A 21124-nucleotide genomic window follows, 5' to 3' on the forward strand; every position below is an offset into this window, starting at 1 on the left:
AGAAGAAGAAGAAGAAGAAGAAGAAGAAGAAGAAGAAGAAGAAGAAGAAGAAGAAAAAGAAGAAGAATGAAATCCAGCTTTGCTGCCACAGCTCCTCTGGACGCTTACGGAGCATGCGCTCTGAGCCAAGGAAAGAGCACTGTTCTGAGCGCCGTGCACGTATCCACTCCCAAATCCTCAAGCGACCCGAGAGGGGGGACCACCACTATCCAGACTCTTCAGACGAGGAAACTGAGGACAAGGAACCCCCTCCCCGCAGTGAGCTGGCTCATTCACTCACTTCCGCATCACAACATACTCCCATTTCCACGTCCTTAGTAAAACGGATTTATGGATTAACTTATCTGGTTTTAAGTAAACCAGTCTTGGACTTTTGAAAAGGACAAAGGATGGGGGGGGGGGAGGCGGGGTGGAACCGCTTTGGGAGATCAAACTGATGATGCAAGCCCAAGCACACAGCAAAAAAGTAGCCAAGGAGAGATTCTCCCTCCTCCCAAAATGAGTCCCTTGCCAGCCACATTCCAAGAGCTAAATGGCAGCCGTCTAACCAGATTGGCAAGAGGCCAGACAGAAAGATCAGTAATAATCAGGAAGATTATCAGAAGTAAAGATCTGTAACCACTGCCATTCACCGGCCCCCGAGGCTGTGACTACAGAGAGCAGGAAGCCTTTGCAGGTAGCCTCACTGTTACACATGATTTTTTCTAGCTATGACATATTATTTTTATATCGCCTAAGGATCAAACTGCATTTAAAAAACCATCCTACCGGCTGACTCCATCAGAAGAGCATGTGACTCTTCATCTCAGGGTCATGAGTTCAAGCCCCACATTGGGTATAGAGATTACTTAAATAAACGTTATAACAACAACTTTCTACTACCGCACAGAAACCATGTTACTTTTTCTAAAGAGCATTCATATTCCGCATTTCACTCTAGCCTCAGGATGACACCAGGTGGTACCTTCAGAGACATTATTACTAAAATTAGGCAATCGGGGCAAATAAGGTCGGGAGAGCACCACAAAGTCGCCTGAGGCAGGACAAAGTTACAGAGCTGGGCTTCCAAATCAAGTCCCCACGCCTCAGTTTCTTTATTTGTCCAATGGCAATAATCATACCACCTCCCCTTAGTATCGGAAACATGTAACAGGGGCTCAATAATTGCCACTAATTATTCACTCCAGCTCACTTTATTTCCTACTGTGCCAAGAAACAGCGATCAAAATAAGGACCAGTCTCAAATTGTAGATTTTTCAGGGTCTAAAAGGGCCCCAAAGACCCTTAGTTCTTGTTTCCCGAGGCCCTGACCAGAAGCCGACATCTAGAAATCACTTCTTGCTCAATACTCCTCTCCACAGGGATGCATGTGAGAAATGTCTTTTTCAGCTGGTTTCCAGGAAACTCTCTGCCTCCCAGAAGAACTGCTATCTTCCTTTTTTGAAAATAAATATTGAGTAACTTATGTCTCCTGCTCTCTTCACCTTGGCCGTCAGGAAGCTCAAAGCCCAAAGAGGCTTAAGCACATCCTCTCTATCAGCTCTGTAGCTTAGCATATTTGCTGACAGCGGCCATGTGACCTACTGGTCAAGGAGAGGAAAGGAGAAGTCTCTTCGGGGCTTCTGGGAAAGGCTTCCCTCCACTGAGGAGAAGAGCTCCCTCTCACGGCCCCGGCCATGCCCCTGTCTCCTCCTGCTTTGCAACAGGAGCTCCTGGAGCTACTGCTCTCATGGAACCAGGAGGGGGAGGCAAGAGACAGAAGGGAGCTGTTCAGGGGGCTGAAACAAGGCCCAAGACAACACACCCTAACGGGCACACCTTTCTGGCAATTTGCATTGTACGAAATAGAAATCGAGCTACATATTTTTGTTAGCGGTTATCCATTTTTGAGACTTGGGGGGGGAGGGGCAGAGAGAGAGGGAGACACAGAATCCGAAACAGGCTCCAGGCTCTGAGCTGTCAGCACAGAGCCCGACGCGGGGCTCGAACCCACAGACCGCGAGATCACGACCTGAGCCGAAGTCGGGCGCTCAACCGACTGAGCCACCCAGGCGCCCCCTAGGCTACATACTTTAAGCAGAGAGAGATAAGGGGCTTACTCAATCTTCAGATGGTCTACAGGAAGCAGGAACCCAAACAGGGGCTCCCAGAAAGCCGGCCTCTGCCCCAGCTGGGAGACGGGAGGTCACACGCCATCTGCCCGAGCTGGTACCACAGGAGAACACCACCCTGCTGCGTCCAGGCCTCGGGAGCTGCTGCTCAACTGTCGGCTGCAAAGCCATCCCCTGCCTGCTGCACGTGCACCACCGCCAGCCAGCGGGTGTCCCGTGCCTCTTGACACCCAGGAAGCTGCGACCCGGCCCCTCTGCTAAGATCCTAATGCAGACAGCCCAGCCCCACCACAGCTGGGCTTTGCGGCAAAGACAGCGCAGGGGTGGCTTGTGTCCCACCCCAGCTTCTCAATCTCAAGCGGCTGGATCCGATTTTGGCCATTCGCGTCACAAACCTAACCTACAAGGGGGACTGGGAAATGCAGCCCTTCGTTCTCTGGCTTCGGCGGGAAAGGAAGGCCCAGCGGAAGGGGGATGGGCGGCCAGCGCTAATCCACGATACCCGCCTCCTCCCCGAACCCTCTCTCCACAGCCAGACTCTCACATTCGGGATTCCCGACCACGGGGAAAAGAAGCGGAAAAATCCCAAACGTAGCAAGTGCCAGGAAACCCACAGGGTGTGAGGCACACGATCCAGAGAACAATCTAGAAGCATTTCATCTTTGCTTTTGATCTTCCGTTCCAGCTGTATTTACTCTGATATTTTTTACGTATCCAGCTTTTTCCATGTCCTTCGACAGATTTGTAGGAAATCTCTAATAATCCAAGGGAGACACAGAGGCTTAAGTGAATAAATGAGGCACCACGAGAAGGTTTCAAGAACCCCATGCCCTCGTCGGCGTGACGGGAGTATTAGCAACACCCACCCTGTACGGAGTGCCTGTCACGTGCCAGGAACAGATGAGGAAACTAAAGTTCAGAGGAGTTAAGCCATTTGCCTGAAGTCACCCAGCAGGGGAGGGTCAAAGCCAGAATTCTGTCCTGGAGCAGAGCCTTAAACACTACCCTGCACCTTGGCACCAAAAGCCCCGAGGCCTACGGACACCGGGCAGACAGGGCAACACGTGAAGGAGAGAGACTGGGGAGCAACGGGGAGAGGGGGGGACTGAGGAAAACCGGAGCTTCTAGAGGCTGCTGTTGTGGAACACGGGGGTCCGGTGCTGCCGGTGTCTCAAAAGAAACTTGAGATCGAGGCTCTTATGGGGGCTCAACAGGAAAACAATTAAACTTTCTGCTTTTCTTTTCAACAAACACCGCGTGAGCCCAACAACATGCGCCCTCCAGGCTGAACGTGGTGTCCACCCGCCGTCTATACCCGCAGCTGTGCGCACCCCCCCCCCCCCCCGCCGCCGCCGCCGCCTCGGGCCCCGCTGGAGCCCAGGAGGCCACCTGCCCCAGACGCACCTCCCAGCCTTCGATGTGGGACTGCAGCTGCTCCAAGGCCTCCAGCTTTTCCATCTGCCGCTTGGTCTCGTTGATGTTAGAGCAGACGGTCTTCATGGCCTGCAGGGCGCTCTGGACCGCGGGGTGGTCGGGGTGCTTGCCGGGGGTCCTCTTGGCGAGCTCCTGGGGGGGAGGTGGGGACAGGGATGAGGCACACCAACCCAAGCCGCAGGGGACCAAACACGGCGTCCACGTCACCTGGCCCTGAGCCAAATCCCAGCAACGCTCGGTACAAACCGGGTATCCTGGGGCCGGGGAACATCATTCATTCATTGACTCATTCATTCATTCATTCAATGTCCCCTGAGCGCCTTCTTCATTTGTCACCAAACAGAGGAAAATTCAGGAGATGAGCCCAAACGAAGAGAAATGGCATGTACAAAACACTGTCAGGTGGTGATAAATATCAGGAAGGCAAATCCGAATGACGGGCTAGAAGGTCTGGGGAAGGGAAGTGTTCTTTCAAATGGGGAGATCAGGGAGGCCTCTCAGAGGAGCTGACGTCTGAACAGAGACTCCGGATCAAGCAAGGGAGGGAGTCCTGCCAAACTCCTGGGGAAGACCGTGCCACACAGAGGGTACAGCTAACGCAAAGGATCTGAGGTCTGAGCATACGGGACACGTCATGAGGAAGAGTGAGGAGGGCACGTGGCTGGAGGAGAGTAAATGAGAAAGAAAGGAAAAGAGAGAGAGAGAAAAACAGAGAAGACAGAGATCAGGAGGTCAGAGAGGCAGCCACACATACTGACCCCAAAGAGCCCCAGTGTTCTCAGCTGTAGAATAATACAAAAAACATCCCACCCAGGGCACCTGGGTGGCTCAGTCAGTTAAGCGTCTGACTCCTGCTTTCGGCTCAGGTCATGATCCCACGGTTTGTGGGATTGAGCCCCACGCAGGGCCCTGCACTGAGCCTGGAGCCTGCTTGGGGTTCTTTCTTTCTCTCTCTCTCTCTCTCTCTCTCTCTCTCTCCCCCTCCCCAACTCATATGCTCTCTCTCTCAAAAATAAAGATTAGGGGCGCCTGGGTGGCTCCTTCAGTTAAGCATCCGACTTCAGCTCAGGTCATGATCTCACGGTTCGTGAGTTCAAGCCCCGTGTCGGGCTCTGTGCTGACAGCTCGGGAGCCTGGAGCCTGCTTCTGATTCTGTGTCCCCTCTCTCTCTGCCGCTCCCCTGCTCACACTCTGTCTCTCTCTCTCTCTCAAAAATAAATAAAAAACATTAAAAAAATTAAAAAATAAAGAAAATAAAGAAACTTTAAAAAAAAAAAAAACCCTCCCAAAGGACAAACCCTGTGAAAGGGCCCCCCTCCCACGGCCCCCCCCCCCACCACTGCCCACCCCGGCCACAAGCACAGGCTGGGACATGCTGAAGGTCAGCCTCACTGTCATGGAAGGGCTTCAGCCACATGGTGAGTGTGACGAGAGAGGAAAGTGGGGAGGGAGGACCTGTAGGACCTCAAGCCCGCAGGGAGGGTTTCCCAGCGGGGTCACTCAACCAGCAGGATTTTCCTTCATCACTCGACCCAGACATGCCCAACGGTTCCAGTATCTCCCCATCTCTCCGCTGCCTTGAAATCACAGGTGTGACGCTTTGGCACGCCACACGTGGGTGCCAGGGCTGGCTCCGCCCCTCGGACAGGTCACCAGCTGGGTGACCTTGGGCCAGTCGCCCTCCGTGCTGAAGAGCAGTGATAAGGGGGGTGGCAGCAGTGAAGGGCCACTCAGCCTCTGCTCTGTGCTTGCGAGCAGGGGCTGTTACTGTCCCCTTTAACAGATAAGGAGGTCGAGGCACAGCAGCACAGCCCACGACCTCCCAAAACTAAAAGGACGACGCAGACCTGTCCGTCTGGGTCCGCTCGTGGTCACGGCGAATCGGAGACCCCAGGGAAACGGCCTCCGTGGTGAAGTGCGTAGCTGGCAGGCATTCAGTCCGTGCTGGCCACCATCAGTCTGTCGCTGACAACACGTGCTGTGACAGCAAGCAGCAATCTGGCCCCTGCCAGCCTGTCGTTCGGAGCACTCCCAGCAGAAGACCCACCTCCGAAACATCCCTTCTCCACTCACGTGGTTTATGCCCCTGCCTGAAGATGAGCGGCCCCTTGTCTGGAGCACAGGTCCTCGCGGGCCTGAGGCCCAGATGTTCTGCAACATCAGGACCCTGAGGATTTTACTGAGCACCTGCCATGTGCCAGGGACACGCCCCAGGGGGAGCAAGGAAGGGGCAGATGGAACCGTCTCTCTGGCAAAAGGCGCTCCCACGGGGGAAGGGGGACCAGACGACAGCCCTGAGTGGCGAACACAACAGAGATAAGTCGGACCAGAGGAAGGACGGTGTGTGACCCGAAGCTGTGAAATAAAGGGGTGAAAGCAGGTGTCCCGCCCCGGGGGAGGGGCGCTCCCAACCTGAACCGGCCTGGGAGGCAGAGCTCAGCCCAGAGGCAGGGTGGAGGGTGGGCGCCGCGAGGGGGGCAGCACGGGAGCTGGGGCAGCGGGAGCCACGGTGGGGAGAATTCTGGCTTCCGGTGTCTTCTCGCAGGATCCCTGGCGGGTAAGGAGCTCATTTCCTAACATCAGAGTCAGAGGAGGACTCCAAGGGACTATCCCAAAGTATCCTGAATGGTATACAAAGAACTACGGTGCATCAGCACAAAAGATAATTATCCAACAGAAAATGAGCAAAGGATATGAAGAGGCAATGGTCATAAAATGAACCCACCACCACCATCCTGGTCCAGCCAGCTGCCACCTGAACCGCCAAAGTCAAACTCGGCCCCCACTCCCCACTCACGGTCCATTCTCCACACACAGCCAGAGGGATCCTGTCAGAACGACGTGAGACCCTGTCCCTCCCCTGCTCACAACCTTCCTAAGGCACCTACAACACTCAGAGAAGACAAAGACCCCGCAGTGGCCCACAAGGCCCTGCCTATCTGGCCCCATCGCCTCTCTGACCTCACTCCCCTGCTCTCTCCCTCAGATCCTCCTCTGGCCTCCTCACTGTTCCTCAGACACAGTCCTGCCACAGGGCCTTTGCACTGGCTATGCCCTCTATCCGGCAGACTCTTCCCCAGGCTACCTGTACGGCCCCCTTCCTCACCTTCTCCTGGTCTCTGCTCAAAGGTCACCCTCGCAGCCCATCACCTGGTCCTTACCAACCATCTCGGCCTGAAATATTTCTGCTCCACAGCAACACGACAACTCTACAAACACGTTCATTTCCTATTCCTCCACTGACTGTCTCCCCCAGCAGAGTGGCAGTCCCACAGAGGTAGGGCTCTGGGCCGTTTTGTCCACTGTGCACCTAGCACCTGGGATGAAGCCTTCCACGTAACAGGGACTCCACAGCGGTCGGGGAACGAATAAACGGCCTTAAAACCCTCCGATGGTGCAGCACCAGCCAGAACCCTCTCCTGGAGGGAATCGGGAAGACTCCCGGGAATTCGCCAAGAGAAGAACACGCTCACTGTGGGGTTCGCCGGTTTCCAGGGCTGCCCGCCTCCTCCCCCCGCCGCTCGCCGCCCATAAAGGTTCTTCACGTGCCAGCTCTGAGCGGTACGTGTCCCAACTCCGGGAAACGCGCCAGCCCCCGGCCATCGGGGCACTGAGGGAACAGCAACAAACAAAACGGGCCTAAACCCCTGCCCTGGCCAAGCCGACGCCCTCATGAGGAGTCAGAAAAAATCAATCCGTACACCAGGAGTCCTAGAACAGAATGTGAGCTAGGGAGAGGGACTGTGAAGAAAAATTAAAACAGGGTGAAGGGACAGAGAATGGCAGAAGTGTTTCTTCTGCTATAGCTGGGGTGGTCAGACAAGGCCTCTCCACGGAGGGGACAAGTGAGCAACAGAGCCCTGACGAGATGAGAGAGCGAGCCTCAGGATATCTAAGGTAATGATGTCCCTGAGGAAATTGCAAGTGCAAAGGCCCTGGGGCAGGAACCTGTTGTGTTCAGAGGGTGGCAAGGGGACAGATGTGGCTGGAGCAGAGTGAGAGGGATGGGAGAAGAAGCAGAGGGGGGGGTCAGAGAGAAATACAGATTAACTGTGTAACACCTTACAGGTGTCAGTGAGGAGGAATCTGGATTTAAATGTGAGTGACAGGGAGCTGCTAGAGGGTTTTGAGGGAAAATGACGTGAACTGGCTCAGACTTACCTGCTGAGTTGAGAAGAGACAGTGGGGCACAAGGGCAGGGGCAGGAAGACCCAGTGGGGGCTGTGGCAGGGGCCCAGGGAGCGAGGTGTCGTGAAGTAGCTAGAAGGGCTGAACTCAAGAAAGAGTCCAAAGGCAGAGCCAATGGGGCCTCCTAATAGACTGGATGTAGGGTGAGCCAGAGACAGCTTGGGTTTGGCCTGAGCAACCAGAAAGAAAGAGGCCATTTATGGAAATGGGGACAAGGGGGTGGCAGGGCGGGGAGACCAGTCTGGGGGAAGGGGAGAGCCAAGCATTTTGTTTTGGGCACATCAGATAGGAGACGCCTGTCTGACATCCAAGTAGGGAAGCTGAGTGGGCAAGAGAACAGGTCTGGAATTTGGCCGACAGGTCCAGGCTGCAAGTTGGACACAGAGATGGGATTTAAAGCCCTGGGAATGTCCACAAAATACTTGTACATGGATGTTCACGGCAGCTTTGTTCGTAACGGCCAGAAAGTGCAAACGACCCAAATGTTCGTTAGTGAATGAATGGATAAAATGTGGTTCTATACAGCGGAATGTTATTCATCTAAAAAGGGAACGGAGTTATGATTCAGGCTGCAGTGTGGGTGAGCCTGGAAAGCACTGTGCTAAGGAACAGAAGCCAGACACAAGAGGCTGCATATTCTAGGGTTCCATCGGAAAGAAAGGTCCAGAGCAGGCAAATCCACAGAGACCGGAAGTAGATGCGTGGTTGCCAGGGGCTGAGAGAAAGTGGAGTGACTGCTAATGGGTCTGGAGTTTCTTTGCAGGGTGATGAAAATAGTCTAAAATTATCATGATGAAGGTTACACAAATTTTGAATACATTTTTTTTTTTTTTCTTTAAAGGCCACAAAGTGGATGAGGCCACTCCGGGAGCAAGTCTAGAGACAGAAAAGGCCCAAAGACTGAGCCCTGGGCCCGCTTGTGATTGGAGGTCCGAAAGGTGAGTCACCAGCTAAGGAAGTGGAGGGGAAAGGGCCAAGGACATAGGAGGCAAAGGAGAACGGGGGGGCTGGAGTGGCAGCTGCCCCCTTTTGGGTTGAAGGGCCCGTCCAGCTTGCCCTGCACCTGCCTTGACCCGTCTCCATTATGCACCAGGCCCAGTCTGACTGGAGATGGGCAGGGACACGTTCACCACTGGGGGTCCTGAGCCACGCCAGCAGCTGGTGCACAGTGGCCCAGTGAGATCTGTGCATCACCAGGAAACAACCGAAAGGGGCAGTGACAGTCAGCCTCCCCTCAGGCACCTGTCATTTGCGCACTAGGGGCATTACCCCAAACCTGAATCATTTCCCTGGAAACACTGATGGAAAACTCAACAAAGCCTAAAAATGCCAACTGTCTATCCTGAGCCTGGGCTGGAGGCTGAGATAGAGTGTTCCGGCTATTCTTAGGCAATGTTCAACTTCAGCCTTTTTCGGGCTGCTCCCAATGAGGCTTTCAATCTCGCCTCTTCTGTCTTCCCACCCGGGCTCCTTGACCCTGTCTGCCTACTGGCTTCGGAGTTCAGCTCAAACAAGGGGGCTCAGAGGGCCACAGGGACATCTGTGAGGGCGTCAGGATTGCAGGGGCCGGAGGAGGAAGCTTGAGGGTTTGGGCTCATGGCATCGTCTTTTAAAACCCGCTGGAAAATGTGACAGGAAGGAGGGACTCAGGAGGGGTATGAAGAGTTGTCCACAATCCCAGCTGTTCTCTGATGCAAACGTTCCAGCTGTGGGTGCCAGAGGCCAGGGCACAGAGCAACTCTGTCAGGCGGGGAGCATGGCACGTCCCCGAAGGAATCCAAGGGCCTGCTGGCCGGTCCCTGGTGCTATCTGCACTCCCGGTAAACACAGCTGGAGACCGAGGAAACGGGGCGAGTAAACAGCCATTTGGTCAGGACAGCAAACCCACAGCCAGGCTGCATCATCATTTCCTGTGGGCAGTTACTCTAGTTCTGTTCTTCTCCGTCTGCTCTCCTGGGAATCCAGAGCCCATAGATCCCACCAGACCAAACTGTGGCCCCTGGGGCCTCAGAAACGCCTGGGCCTCCCATTGTGAGCTTAGAGTCCGCCCCCATACATAGGTCTAGCTCCACTACTTGTTAAAATACGTTATGGAAACAGCCACTCCCCACACCCGCTGAGACCCCAGACTTTTCCAAGGTCCAGAAACCAAAGGGTTAACACCTAGGAAGCCTCGGTTGGGCTGTGGGGCTAGAGTCGGCCTTTGCTCTAATGGGTCAGATGTTCAAGGTTTTGAAACCCAGGAAAGAAGGAACAGAGCAGCCACTGAGCCACAAAACCAAGGCCACCGACCTTCCCAGACCCCCGCTTAGGGAACTGAGAAGGTCAGCATCCCCAGAACCCAAGCACTCTGGCAGCTTAATTCCCCAAAGTGCTTAACAGGCAGGGTAGCCTCATGGTCGGAGGGCGGACCTCTAGAAAAGGGCTCAAACCGTGAGCCCTAAGCACCCCTACTATGTGGCCTGGAACTGGCCACTTCCTTCCTCTGTGCCTCAGTCTCTCAAGTGGGGCTAACCGCAGGGCCTCGCTCATCGAGTTGTTCTAAGAATTAAGTGAATAGATGTCCGGTCATCTGTATGAATAACAGCCGCATCTGTGTTAGTACAAACCGCATATTACATGTCAGTAAACTGAGGCCCAGAGAAGTGACGTGCACCAAGTCAGGCAGCGAGTAAATGGTGGAGCTAGAATTGAAATCTCAGGGGCGCCTGGGTGGCGCAGTCGGTTGAGCGTCCGACTTCAGCCAGGTCGCGATCTCGCGGTCCGTGAGTTCGAGCCCCGCGTCGGGCTCTGGGCTGATGGCTCAGAGCCTGGAGCCTGTTTCCGATTCTGTGTCTCCCTCTCTCTCTGCCCCTCGCCCGTTCATGCTCTGTCTCTGTCTGTCTCAAAAATAAATAAACGTTGAAAAAAAAAATTAAAAAAAAAAAAAAAAAAGAAATCCCAGCAGCCTATGGCTGCAAAGCCTGGCTCTACCCCAGGGGTCAGCAGACTTTTTCTGCAAAGGGCCAGATAGTAAATATTTTAGGCTTTGTTGGCCACATCCGGCCTCTGTGACACAGTCTTCTTTGTTTGTTTTTTGGGGCTGTTGTGTTTTTTTTTTTACAACCCTTTAAAAAAATGTAAACATCATTCTTAGCTCCTGTGTTGTACAAAAACAGGCCACAGGCTAGGTCTGGCTCACAGGCCACAGGGTTGGCAACCCCTTGCCCTAAACTGCTACAGAGCCCTGCCTCTTAAATGCAGGCATCCAGTGCACGTTTGGAAAACACCACCAGACAGACCTAATGAAGCACACCTGTAGGTCCAGTTCAAGCCACAGGCTACCAGTTTGCAAGTTCCACCTGGAGCTCCTTCTGCACCAAGGTGAAGAGCTAGAGACACACGGCATTTCAAACACGTGTTTACGGGTCAAGAGCAGCGGCGAGAACAACCACAGAAGGTCCTTTTGAGATCCCTGGGACAGACAAAGAGCAGGAGGCCAGAGGAGGTACAGAGAGTACTGTCCCACCAGCCATGGCTGCACAGGTTAGAGGCCTCTGTTCACAGACCCCAGAAAGGGTCTGGTCCAGCTCAGAGACTCAAGGGTCCCCCACCATCTCCAGCAGAAAGCCAAGTTCAGGTTGGCCCTAGTAATCTTCCCCTCCCTCCGCTCTGCCTTCCAGTTGATGGAGCAAGGCCTCAATGACAATGATGTGGCCTCAATGACAGGTGCATGAATGAGGCACCATCAGCCAAATTAATCCACCAGCAGGGACCCCCAAGGAACAGCCGTCAGATGCCAGACCTTCGGGATGGAACCAGGGCAGGCTTGGGCCAACAGCCACCATTTCCAAGGGTCGAAAACCCTGGGCGGAGAGCAGCGGACAGTGGCAAGGCCATCCACCCAGCTGGGGATCCACCCGGAAGCCAACTCTGAAGCTGAGAATTAAGATTTCTGGGGCGCCTGGGTGGATCAGTCAGTTAAGCATCTGACTCTTGATTTTGGCTCAGGTCATGATCTCGGGGTCATGGGATCAAGGCCCTTACTGGGCTCTACACTAGGCATGGGGCCTGCTTGCGATTCTCCCTCCCTCTCCCTCTGCCCCTCCCCTGCACTCTCTCTCTCTTTCTCTCTCTCTCTCTCTCTCTCTCTCTCTCTCTCTCTCTCAAACACACACACACACACACACACACACACACACACACACACACACACAATAAATAAAAAATTAAAAAATAATAATAATTAGAAAAAGAATTCTTGGGTCACCACCCAAGCAGCAAATCTTCCCTGGCCCGCCCTACCAACGCTAAATCAAAGGTGGCTAAACAGTGAAGAAGACAGCAGGTGTGTGGTTTGAGCTCAGTGCACCCAGCATCACCCGTATCCTCTTCTGCAAACAGCCAGGACAGTGATGAGGAGCTCCCGCGGTCCCCACCCACCGGCTTGTGGCCTGTGGGGTCGTGTGATTGGTTGGAGGTTGGAGCACATGACATAAATCTGCACCAATTAGAGCTCGTCTGCTCAGAGTGACTGGGTCAGGCGTGGAGCACCTGATCCTGATATCAGCCAATGAAAACACAGCACAGCCCAGCTCACGGTCACTGGACCACGTCTCAACCAATCAGAGCCCAACACTGCCCAGCTCGTAGCCACTGGGGTAAAGTGCAAGCTCAAGCACCCGGGAGAAGAATAAAGAGCACAAGCGAAGATTTCATGTAATTGGCTCCCATTAAACCACATGACTCAGGCCCAAACCACTCAGAACATCACATTCTTCCGGCCACAGGTGGCCAAAGCCTGAGGGACTCTGGGAACTCATGTCAGAGCTACTAAAAGAAAGGTTCCCTCTTTCCCACTACCCTTGAGCTTTGGGAGGTGTGAGGCCAGGGTAACACGACCACCTGGTACCACACGGAAAACAGAGCTGAACAGTGGAAAGCAGAGGGTCGTGGAGGGATCCGGCCCGGCCCAGAGCCAGCACCACCCCTATACGTCTCAGCTACTTGAACTCACAAGTGTTTTGATTAAGCCAGTCAGAGCTGGGTTTCCTGTCACTTCTATTGCAGAGAGAGGAGATGGGTGAACATCTCACCTTGAGGAGAAGGGGGTACTTGCAAATCCTCTGAATTGGAGACAGCAGGTAGCCCTCCAGAGGGATGTCTGTGGTCTTCCGGCCTCCCAGAAGCATGCAACTCTGCAAAAGGACATAAGACCTTCATTAAAACTCACCAGGGATGGCAAAGGGATTTGGCCACCTTCAAAGAACCATGGGGAGCCCTCTTAAAACACCGCGACAGACTTTGGAAGCAATTTAGCAACACCCAGGGGAGATGAAAATGAAAATATGCATCTCTTCAAGCCAGCACAAAGCCCAGATCAGGGGCTGGCAATCGACGGCCCGTGGGCCAAATCCTGCCCACTGCCTGTCTTGGTAACCAAGGATTTCCTGCAACAGAGCCACATCTATTTGCTTTCGTGCCATATCTGGTTGCTTCCAAGCCACCACGGCAGAGCTGAGGAGTTGCAACAGAGACCATGCAGTCACAAAACCTGAAATGTTTACTGTCTGGCCTTTTACGGAAAAGTTTGCTAACTCCTGATCTATAGGAACTATCGGAGCTTCGAGACACACACCAGACGCAGGAGCATGGACGTTCAAAACTGCCTCGTATGGAATAGCAAACAACGGAAAGCGAGGTAAAGAGCCATCAACTGCTCGCGTTTTGTGAGTTCGAGCCCCACACTGGGCTCTGTGCTGACAGGGTACAGCCTGCTCAGATCCTCTGCCCCCCTCTCCTTGCCCCTCCCCAGCTTGCTCTCACGTGCTCTCTCTCAAAAATAAACAGTAAAAATAATTTAAAATAATTTCCAAAAAAAATAATAAAAATAACCATCAACTGAAGACTGGGAAACTATGCCTATGGTAGACTGACACAATTGCCACACTAAATGGCGGTAAAAACGGGGGACCTGACAGTCGCAGAGGGACACAGATGGACCCCAAACACCAAAGGATGTGCATGGTATGAACCCATCTACAGAAAGCTTTTAAAAACACACAACACAGGGGTGCCTGGTTGGCTCAGTCGGTTAAGCATCTGACTTCAGCTCAGGTCACGATCTCTGGGTTCATGGGTTCGAGCCCCGCATCGGGCTCTCTGCTGTCAGCACAGAGCCTGCTTCGGATCCTCCATCCCCGCCCCCCCTCCCCCCCACCTCTCCCATGCATGCTCTCTCTCTCTCTCTCCCAAAAATAAATAAACATCTAAAGAAAATAAAATAAAAACACACAAAACCAGGCATTGCTTATGGAGAACACATCTGTAGTGAAATACAAAAACATGGGTGGAAAAAAAATAATAAACCAAATTCTAATGGGGGGAGAAGTTACCTCTGTAGAGGGAGGGTAACAGGATTTGGAAAGTGAACTGGGTCCCCCACCATGCCCCTCACGGTCCTGTCCCTGGGGCTTACTATGTGCCCAATATATGCATGCATGCATGCACGAATGAACGAATGAATGAATGAATGAATGAATGAACAAACGAATGACACAAAGGATGAACAAACTGTCAGCACATCCCCCAATCTCCGCCTTCCTCCTCAACACCATGCTGGCAGACTGCAAACGAAACAGGAACTCTCGGGAAAAAGAATTCTCATTCATTCATTTATTCATTCATTCATTCATTCCACGAATTTACACTGTGTGTGCTTGCTATGTGCTGGGCACAGTTCCAAGCACGAGGAAGCCTGCCCAGCAAAGTAGACAAATTCCCTGCTTATACTGCAGTGAAAATGAGACCAGGGAACATTTACCGTGCACTTACCACGTGCTAGGCTCTGTGCCTCGTGCTCTGCCTCTATGTAAAGTTCATCGTCGCGGCCCCCGCAAAAGCAGGGGTACTACCCCCCCATGACAACTGGCGCAGAAAACTGAAAGAACAGGTCCAAGACTCAGGGGTGCTGCCTTCCAGGGATCTCAAGGGGCCCTCTCCTTGGAGAAGCAAGACCCCAGGGCCCCCAGGGCCCCGGCTCTGACAGGAGCTGCGTGGCCCCCGCACCTCCCCCAGGCACAGATGGGGGATCGGAGCTGTGGCAGCTGGGAGATGCCAGGCCCCACACTGTTCACACTCGGGCCTTTGTCCTCTGAGCCAGTGCTCAGCACAAGCTGCCCTGGTGATGTCAGCTCCGGGCAGAGAGAGGGGAGCCTGGGGGTAGCGGAGTGCTTTCCAGAAGCCCCCAGGACCTGGCGGCAGAAGGGCCGGCCTCTTTGTCCGGGATCAAGGGGTTTTCACATAACTGTCAAAGCTGCCAACCGCACTTCTCCCCCAAACACTCCAAATTCCTGTTTCACTTTATTTTCATTTAAGAGAAAAAAAAGAAGCAAACACACACTGAGTTGCCATTCACTATTCCAGCAAGATCACACTCCAGGCACGATGGGAAGAACTTCGGCGAATTATCTCTCTAAATCCTCCTCCTTCACAGAACCGACTCGGGTGAGTGCGTTTACTACATGTATGCGCAATGAAAAACCTTTTTATAAACCTCAGATCCCTCCCATTATCCAAATGCTCCTTCATTATCTAGCCCTTTCCCTCCTTCTGATCTCACTTCCTCCCATACTCTCCATTCCAGCTACCCTGGCTTCTAGCTATTTCTCAAACAGGCTGCTACCTCAGGGCCTTGGGACTTACAATTCCTCTACCTGGAATGCTTTCCTCCCAGATACTCCTTGCCGCTCTCTCTTTTTAACTCCCTCAAAACATCCTGTCATCCTTAATGGGGACTATTTCTTCCGGGGGATTTCATACCACATGACAATCACGTAAGTTTCTCCTACTAGAATAGCTGCTCCACGAGAGGGAGGACTTTTCTTGCCTTGGTCACTGCTATTCCCCAGCACTTAGCATGAATGAGCAAACGAACACATTACCCCCACTTTACCGACAAGAAAACTGAGTCACAGAATGATGCAGTCGCCATTCTATCTCTCAGCTAGCACACAGCACGTCGTGAGCGGAAAGCCAGAGCCTGTCTATTCGCAACGTCTTAACACTCCATCAGAGACTCAAGACAGCTCTCCTGCAGGTGGCCAAAAGCTGGGAGACACCAGCAAAGAGGAGGAAAGATGACGAGCTTGCTGGCACTCCATGTGTCCTCCCCCTGCCCGATCGGGCCCAGCCCAGCTGTCGCTAGGAAAACGGCAGCCTGGTGCACCAGGAAGACTGTAGGAGAGAGAGGGGAAGGAAGGAAGGAAAGAAAAAGCGAGGCCCTTCCCTTCCCACACCCTTGCAAACACCATCCTGGCATCTTCCTGCTTCTCAAGACACGGCTGAGCCCAAGAGGACACCCCCAGAAAGAGGGACCCTCAGCCAGGCCTAGATAGAGCCTGGGCAGCGGGGACTGCGGGACTAAGGTCAGCAGGTGGGTCACCGAAACAGGGTCGTGTGTGTGTGGTCTTGTGCTACGCGACTTCATCTCTGCTTTTGGCCCAGACTCTTGAATGAATAGAAGTACAAAACTGGAAACGTAAAGGTGCAGGTGGCAGTAACAAACGGCATCGGCCCCGAATGCTAAGGCACTTGAGACAAAAGGAAATCCATTGACCCATCTGCCTTTCCTCAGACGCTCACTGGAACTGGACCACAAGCATCAGGAGCTCACTAGCGAAGGAAACATACATTTTGAATCAAAATTCTGGAAACACTCTGTCAGAGACTGTGCATCAGGGAGAAGTACACATAAGAATTTTATCATGCAGGTTGGCTCTCTGGGCGCGTGGTTAACACTCCTTATGCTACGGCCCGTAGCCACTCTACTCCCGGGTGTTCTATTCTCTATGTGCCCTTGGGAAATAAAACGGTACTTGGGGGCGGGAGTGTTGGTCTTTGACTGAATGAGCAGGGGATTTAGAAGTGAAGGATCGAGGGGCACCTAGGTGGCTCAGTCGGTTAAGTGTCCAACTTTAGCTCAGGTCATGATCTCACAGTCTGTGAGTTCGAGCCCCACATCGGGCTCTGGGCTGACAGCCCAGAGCCTGGAGCCTGCTTCGGATGCTGTGTCTCCCTTTCTCTCTGCCCCTTCCCTGATTGCGTGCACTCTCTCTCTTGCTCTCCAAAATAAATAAACATTTTAAAACATTAAAAAAAATAAAAGAAAGATCAGGATTTGAAACCACGAGAACATCAATCACTTTTCACGTAGTCTTAGGAAGTCACTGAAGATTTGCGATTCATCACAATCACCTGTGGCAAAGGCTATGCGGTGTCCCCCAAGGTATTCTTCCACGGCAACATTATTGCCATCTGGGCACACAGCTACATGCCCCAGCCTTCCCTGCAGCTGGGTGTAGCCGTGTGACTAGGTCCCGGATGTGAGTAGAAGAGATGTGTGCAACTATGCCTTTAAGAGGAGAAGGACAGGCCCTCCTTCCCGCCCTTCTGCATCCCACTACCTGGAACGTGGAAGTGGTGAGAAGTCGACTTACACCCTGCTGATGAGGGTGCACACTAGGGCACTGGCTCCTGACACAAGGGCCCCTATACCAGCCCCAGACTGTCTATATCCGCACTGTTAACATGAAAGAGAAACATTTATCTTGTTGAAACCGCTGTGATTTGGCATGTCTGCAGAGCAGACAAATGTATATCTTAGTTCATACACAACAGATAGTGGCTGGTAAAGCCCCAAGGAAGTCACAAATGAGAACCTTCATCCACAAGCCAAGCTCTCTGCAACTACAGAGCCCGTAGAGCGAAGGCCATCACGGATGTCTGGGGTGTGGCCCGACCCATATCTAGTCCCAGCTTACTTCCACAAACGCAAGCCAACGCCCTCTCGGGCTCCACCCCACCCTTAGGGCTGGTGGTTTGGGTAGAGTTGACTCTGCCCTCCAGCTCCAGAAGTAGCCAATCAGCAACAACCAACCCCTCCATCTAGAACAACTGGTTCAGGGATAGGGTCTTGAGCCAAGCTGAGCCAATGAGCATCAGACCCAGGATTCTTGCTGTTACTACTGAACCAAGGGGAGCTCTCTTATCCTAAAGCTGCTCAGTTATCAGAGGTATGAGCACAAAGCTGCTGGAGGCCACGTTGGCAACCCCAAGGAGACAGCCTCCCTGAGAATGGAACCAAGGCGGGGCAACGCAGAACCAAGAAACACGTCCCTGATGACATATTTACACACCTAGATTCTTCAGTGCCTGAAGCCCTCCGGGGTCTTAAACTTCCCAGAAAAGCGAACCCATGTTTTTTTGTTTTTTTTTTTTGGCTTAAGCCAATTTTAACTGGGCTTTCTTTCACTCATAACTAAATAATCCTAATAATACAATTATTACTACCATTGACACCACTCTTTTCAGGATCACGACTTTAGGCCAGAAATTGGCAAACTTGGCCCGAGGGCCAGATCCAGCCCTCCGCCTATTTAGTAAATAAACTTTCCTGGAACACAGCCACGCTCACGCCTTTATATATTATTTATGGCGGCTTCCATGCTACCAGGGCAGAACTGAGTCACTGTGACAGAGAGCGCATGATGCGAAAAGGCAAAAATGTGGCCCTTTCCAGAAAACGTTCGGCGATCCCAGCGTTACCCCAGCTGTCATGCCCAGCCGACCCCGGGCAGCACAGGTCAGCGCGAAGCTGTCTCGTGCCCAGGGATTCGCAAGGCCGAAGCCGAGTGGAAGACAAGTAAACTTACCAAGAGGAAGGCGCGGACAGTGGGGATCTTGTTGAGCTCCACAAGCAGCCGCAGGGCCTTCTCGTGGTTGCTGCAATATTCCTCGTACACGCAGAACTTGTCCTTCTGCAAGACAAGGACAGAGCCTGTGGGAGACAGCCCGTGGCAGGAGAGCAGGTGCTCTGAGATGTGCTGACAGCTGGGCCAGCCTGGGAGGAAGGACTGGCCCAGAGCCTGAGTGACCACACAGCAGGAGGGGTTTCAGGTAAGGTGGCTCCCACTCGCTGCAGGCCTCGCAGCCTCCACTCCTGTCCCCATTCTTCACCCAGCAGCCTGAGTAACCTTTCAGGAAGCAGCACAGCCCAGGGTCAAGAGCACGGACTCAAGCCAGCAGCCTGGGATTGAATCCCGGCTCTGCATTTACAAGCGTGAACCTGGGCAAGGTACCTGACCGCTCTGTGTCTCAGTTTCCTCATCAGTGGAGTTATTAATAGGCCTTAACTCGTGGGGTTGTTATAAGAATTAAATGAGTTAAAACATAAGGTTTCAGCATATAGTAGGAGCTCAAGAAGTATCCACCCTTAGTATTAAAGCACAAGTCAGACTGTGTCACATCCCTGCTTAAAACCCCCCAGTGGTGGGGCGCCTGGGTGGCTCAGTCAGTTGAGCATCCGACTTCGGCTCAGGTCATGATCTCACAGTTGATGAGTTCGAGGCCCGAGTCAGGCTCTGTGCTGACAGCTCAGAGCCCGGAGCCTGTTTCAGATTCTGTGTCTCCCTCTCTCTCTGCCCCTCCCCAGCTCATGCTCTGTCTCTCTGTCTCAAACATTTAAAACAAAAATTAAAAAAAAAAAACAACAAAAATCCAGTGGTATTCTATTACACTACAAATGAAATCCAACACTTGATTATGAATTTCAAGGGCCAGATACATGACCCTGTCTTTCTCTGACGTCATCTCACTGGCCTTCTATCTACTCCTTGACTTTGCCAGCCTATTCCTACCTCAGGGCCTTTGCACTTGCCATTTCCTCTACCCAGAACACTATGCCCCCAGGCCTGACTACTCTCCAACTCAAATTCCACCTCCTCAAATGCCACCTGGATTACCCTAGCTAAAACAGCCATCCAGGTATAATCTGGAATTATTCAGATTATTTGTTTATCTGTCTTTTCTGCAGGGTAGTCCGCTCCCTGAAGGCAGTGGACCACGTCCATCTTGCTCACTGAGGTATTCCCAGACCCTGCCACAATGCCTGGCATACAGTAGGCCCCTCGATGAACACTTGCTAAATAACTGAACTTAAACACCTACCATGTGCAATGCCCTGTATATACAGACCTAAAGAATCTAGATAAAGCTCAGGAATGTGGGGGAGAAAATAGATCCCTGGTCTCTGCCACATAGCAGCGACAGCCTTGAGGCAAGGGGATACCTCTGTTGACCTCCAAACACCCCCTAAGCCCCAAGTCGGACTCTTTCCAATCTAGAGGTCATCTGTGGGTCACCAGGTCTGTAACCATCCGTCAGGGCTTCTGGGACCAACAGGAAGCTTTGCACTGAACATTCTTGGTTCCAAAAGGCTCACACAATACTGCTTCCCAGCCCACCAAACCCTAAACAAGGATGTCCTGGGTAAAGCCGCTGGACAGGAAGGGCTGAAGGGCCTTGACCTTGCACTGGGGGTTGGGCAGGAGACCCCAAGAAGCTGAGGAAGGAAGAGGCGGGTCTACAAAGCAAGTAACTCATCTTGTTTCTAAACAAACCCCCCAGTCATCCTGCCGACGGGCGGCTACAGGAAGCAGAAAACCAGAGAGGAGAGAGGATGGGTTTCAGAATCAGTAAGCCGCCCCCACCCGCCCGGGCTCGCCTCTGGGGGCTCCGTGTGCACCCTCTGAGCAGACGCCCTGAACAGCAAAGGGCCCACAGCCGGAGCCACTGGCCGACACGGAGCGTGTGCTCAGCACTTAGTACACACCTCGTGCTAGTCTCTTGGAAAGAGGGTAAACCCATTCGGTCCTCGCAGGAACCTGCCAGGTGGTTACTGGATCCGCCCCACTCACACGTGGGAAAACCAAGGCCAAGTCCCGAGCCCGGGGTCTCACAGCCTCTCTCAACTCCCCCTTGCTGCCATGAAGCTCCGGGGCCTGACCGAAGATGGGGACGGGAGCAGGAGGCAACAGGGGGACAAAACCCAAGCCACAACACCACAAGCAAAGCTCGGACGAGACTGCAGAGGATGATGAAAAAGTTACTCGAGAACCAGACCGCCTGGGTAGGAAACCCAGCCCCAGGCTCCCTAAGTAGCGGGTGTGGCCCTGGACAAGCTGCTTCACCTCTTTACGCCTTGGTTTCCTCATCCGCCAAACAGACATGATAACAGCCCCTCACTGCTTGCGCTGCTGGCGGGGTAAATAACTTAATATTTAATACAAGTGGGACATGATGAACTCTATCTAATATTTCAAAATTCCTCGAAAAGTATTAGCTACAAACACAATGGGCAAACATGAATATTAGAGAAAAACACCAAACAGACAACGTTAGGATCATCCGGGAGAAACGGCCCTGACGCCTACCTCCCAGGAGCGGCCACAAATGACCTGAAACATTACAAGACACAAGCCACATGTTCCAAACACTACCACCAATGTCTGCATGCACACGGAAACACACAGAGTCCCCGACCATCTCCCTCACCCAGTATCTGCTGACGCGCA

The 21124-nt window shown here is 52.9% G+C and overlaps 1 protein-coding gene across 2 annotated transcripts in view; it reads right to left on the bottom strand.

Annotated features, from left to right (window-relative positions):
* PREX1 (phosphatidylinositol-3,4,5-trisphosphate dependent Rac exchange factor 1) overlaps window positions 1-21124 on the bottom strand; it is a 186391-nt gene that overhangs the window by 76861 nt on the left and 88406 nt on the right. For both annotated transcript variants that reach the window (XM_040459806.1, XM_040459807.1), the window contains exons 4-6: window positions 18425-18529; window positions 12809-12910; window positions 3516-3677 (exon numbers count right to left, since the gene is read on the bottom strand). In XM_040459806.1, the coding sequence (XP_040315740.1) occupies window positions 3516-3677; window positions 12809-12910; window positions 18425-18529 (369 nt within the window). The remainder of the gene's footprint in view (window positions 1-3515; window positions 3678-12808; window positions 12911-18424; window positions 18530-21124) is intronic.

This window comes from Herpailurus yagouaroundi, unplaced genomic scaffold (assembly GCF_014898765.1).
Source record: "Herpailurus yagouaroundi ecotype Mexico unplaced genomic scaffold, PumYag 246, whole genome shotgun sequence".
NCBI classification, from domain to species: Eukaryota; Metazoa; Chordata; class Mammalia; order Carnivora; family Felidae; genus Herpailurus; species Herpailurus yagouaroundi.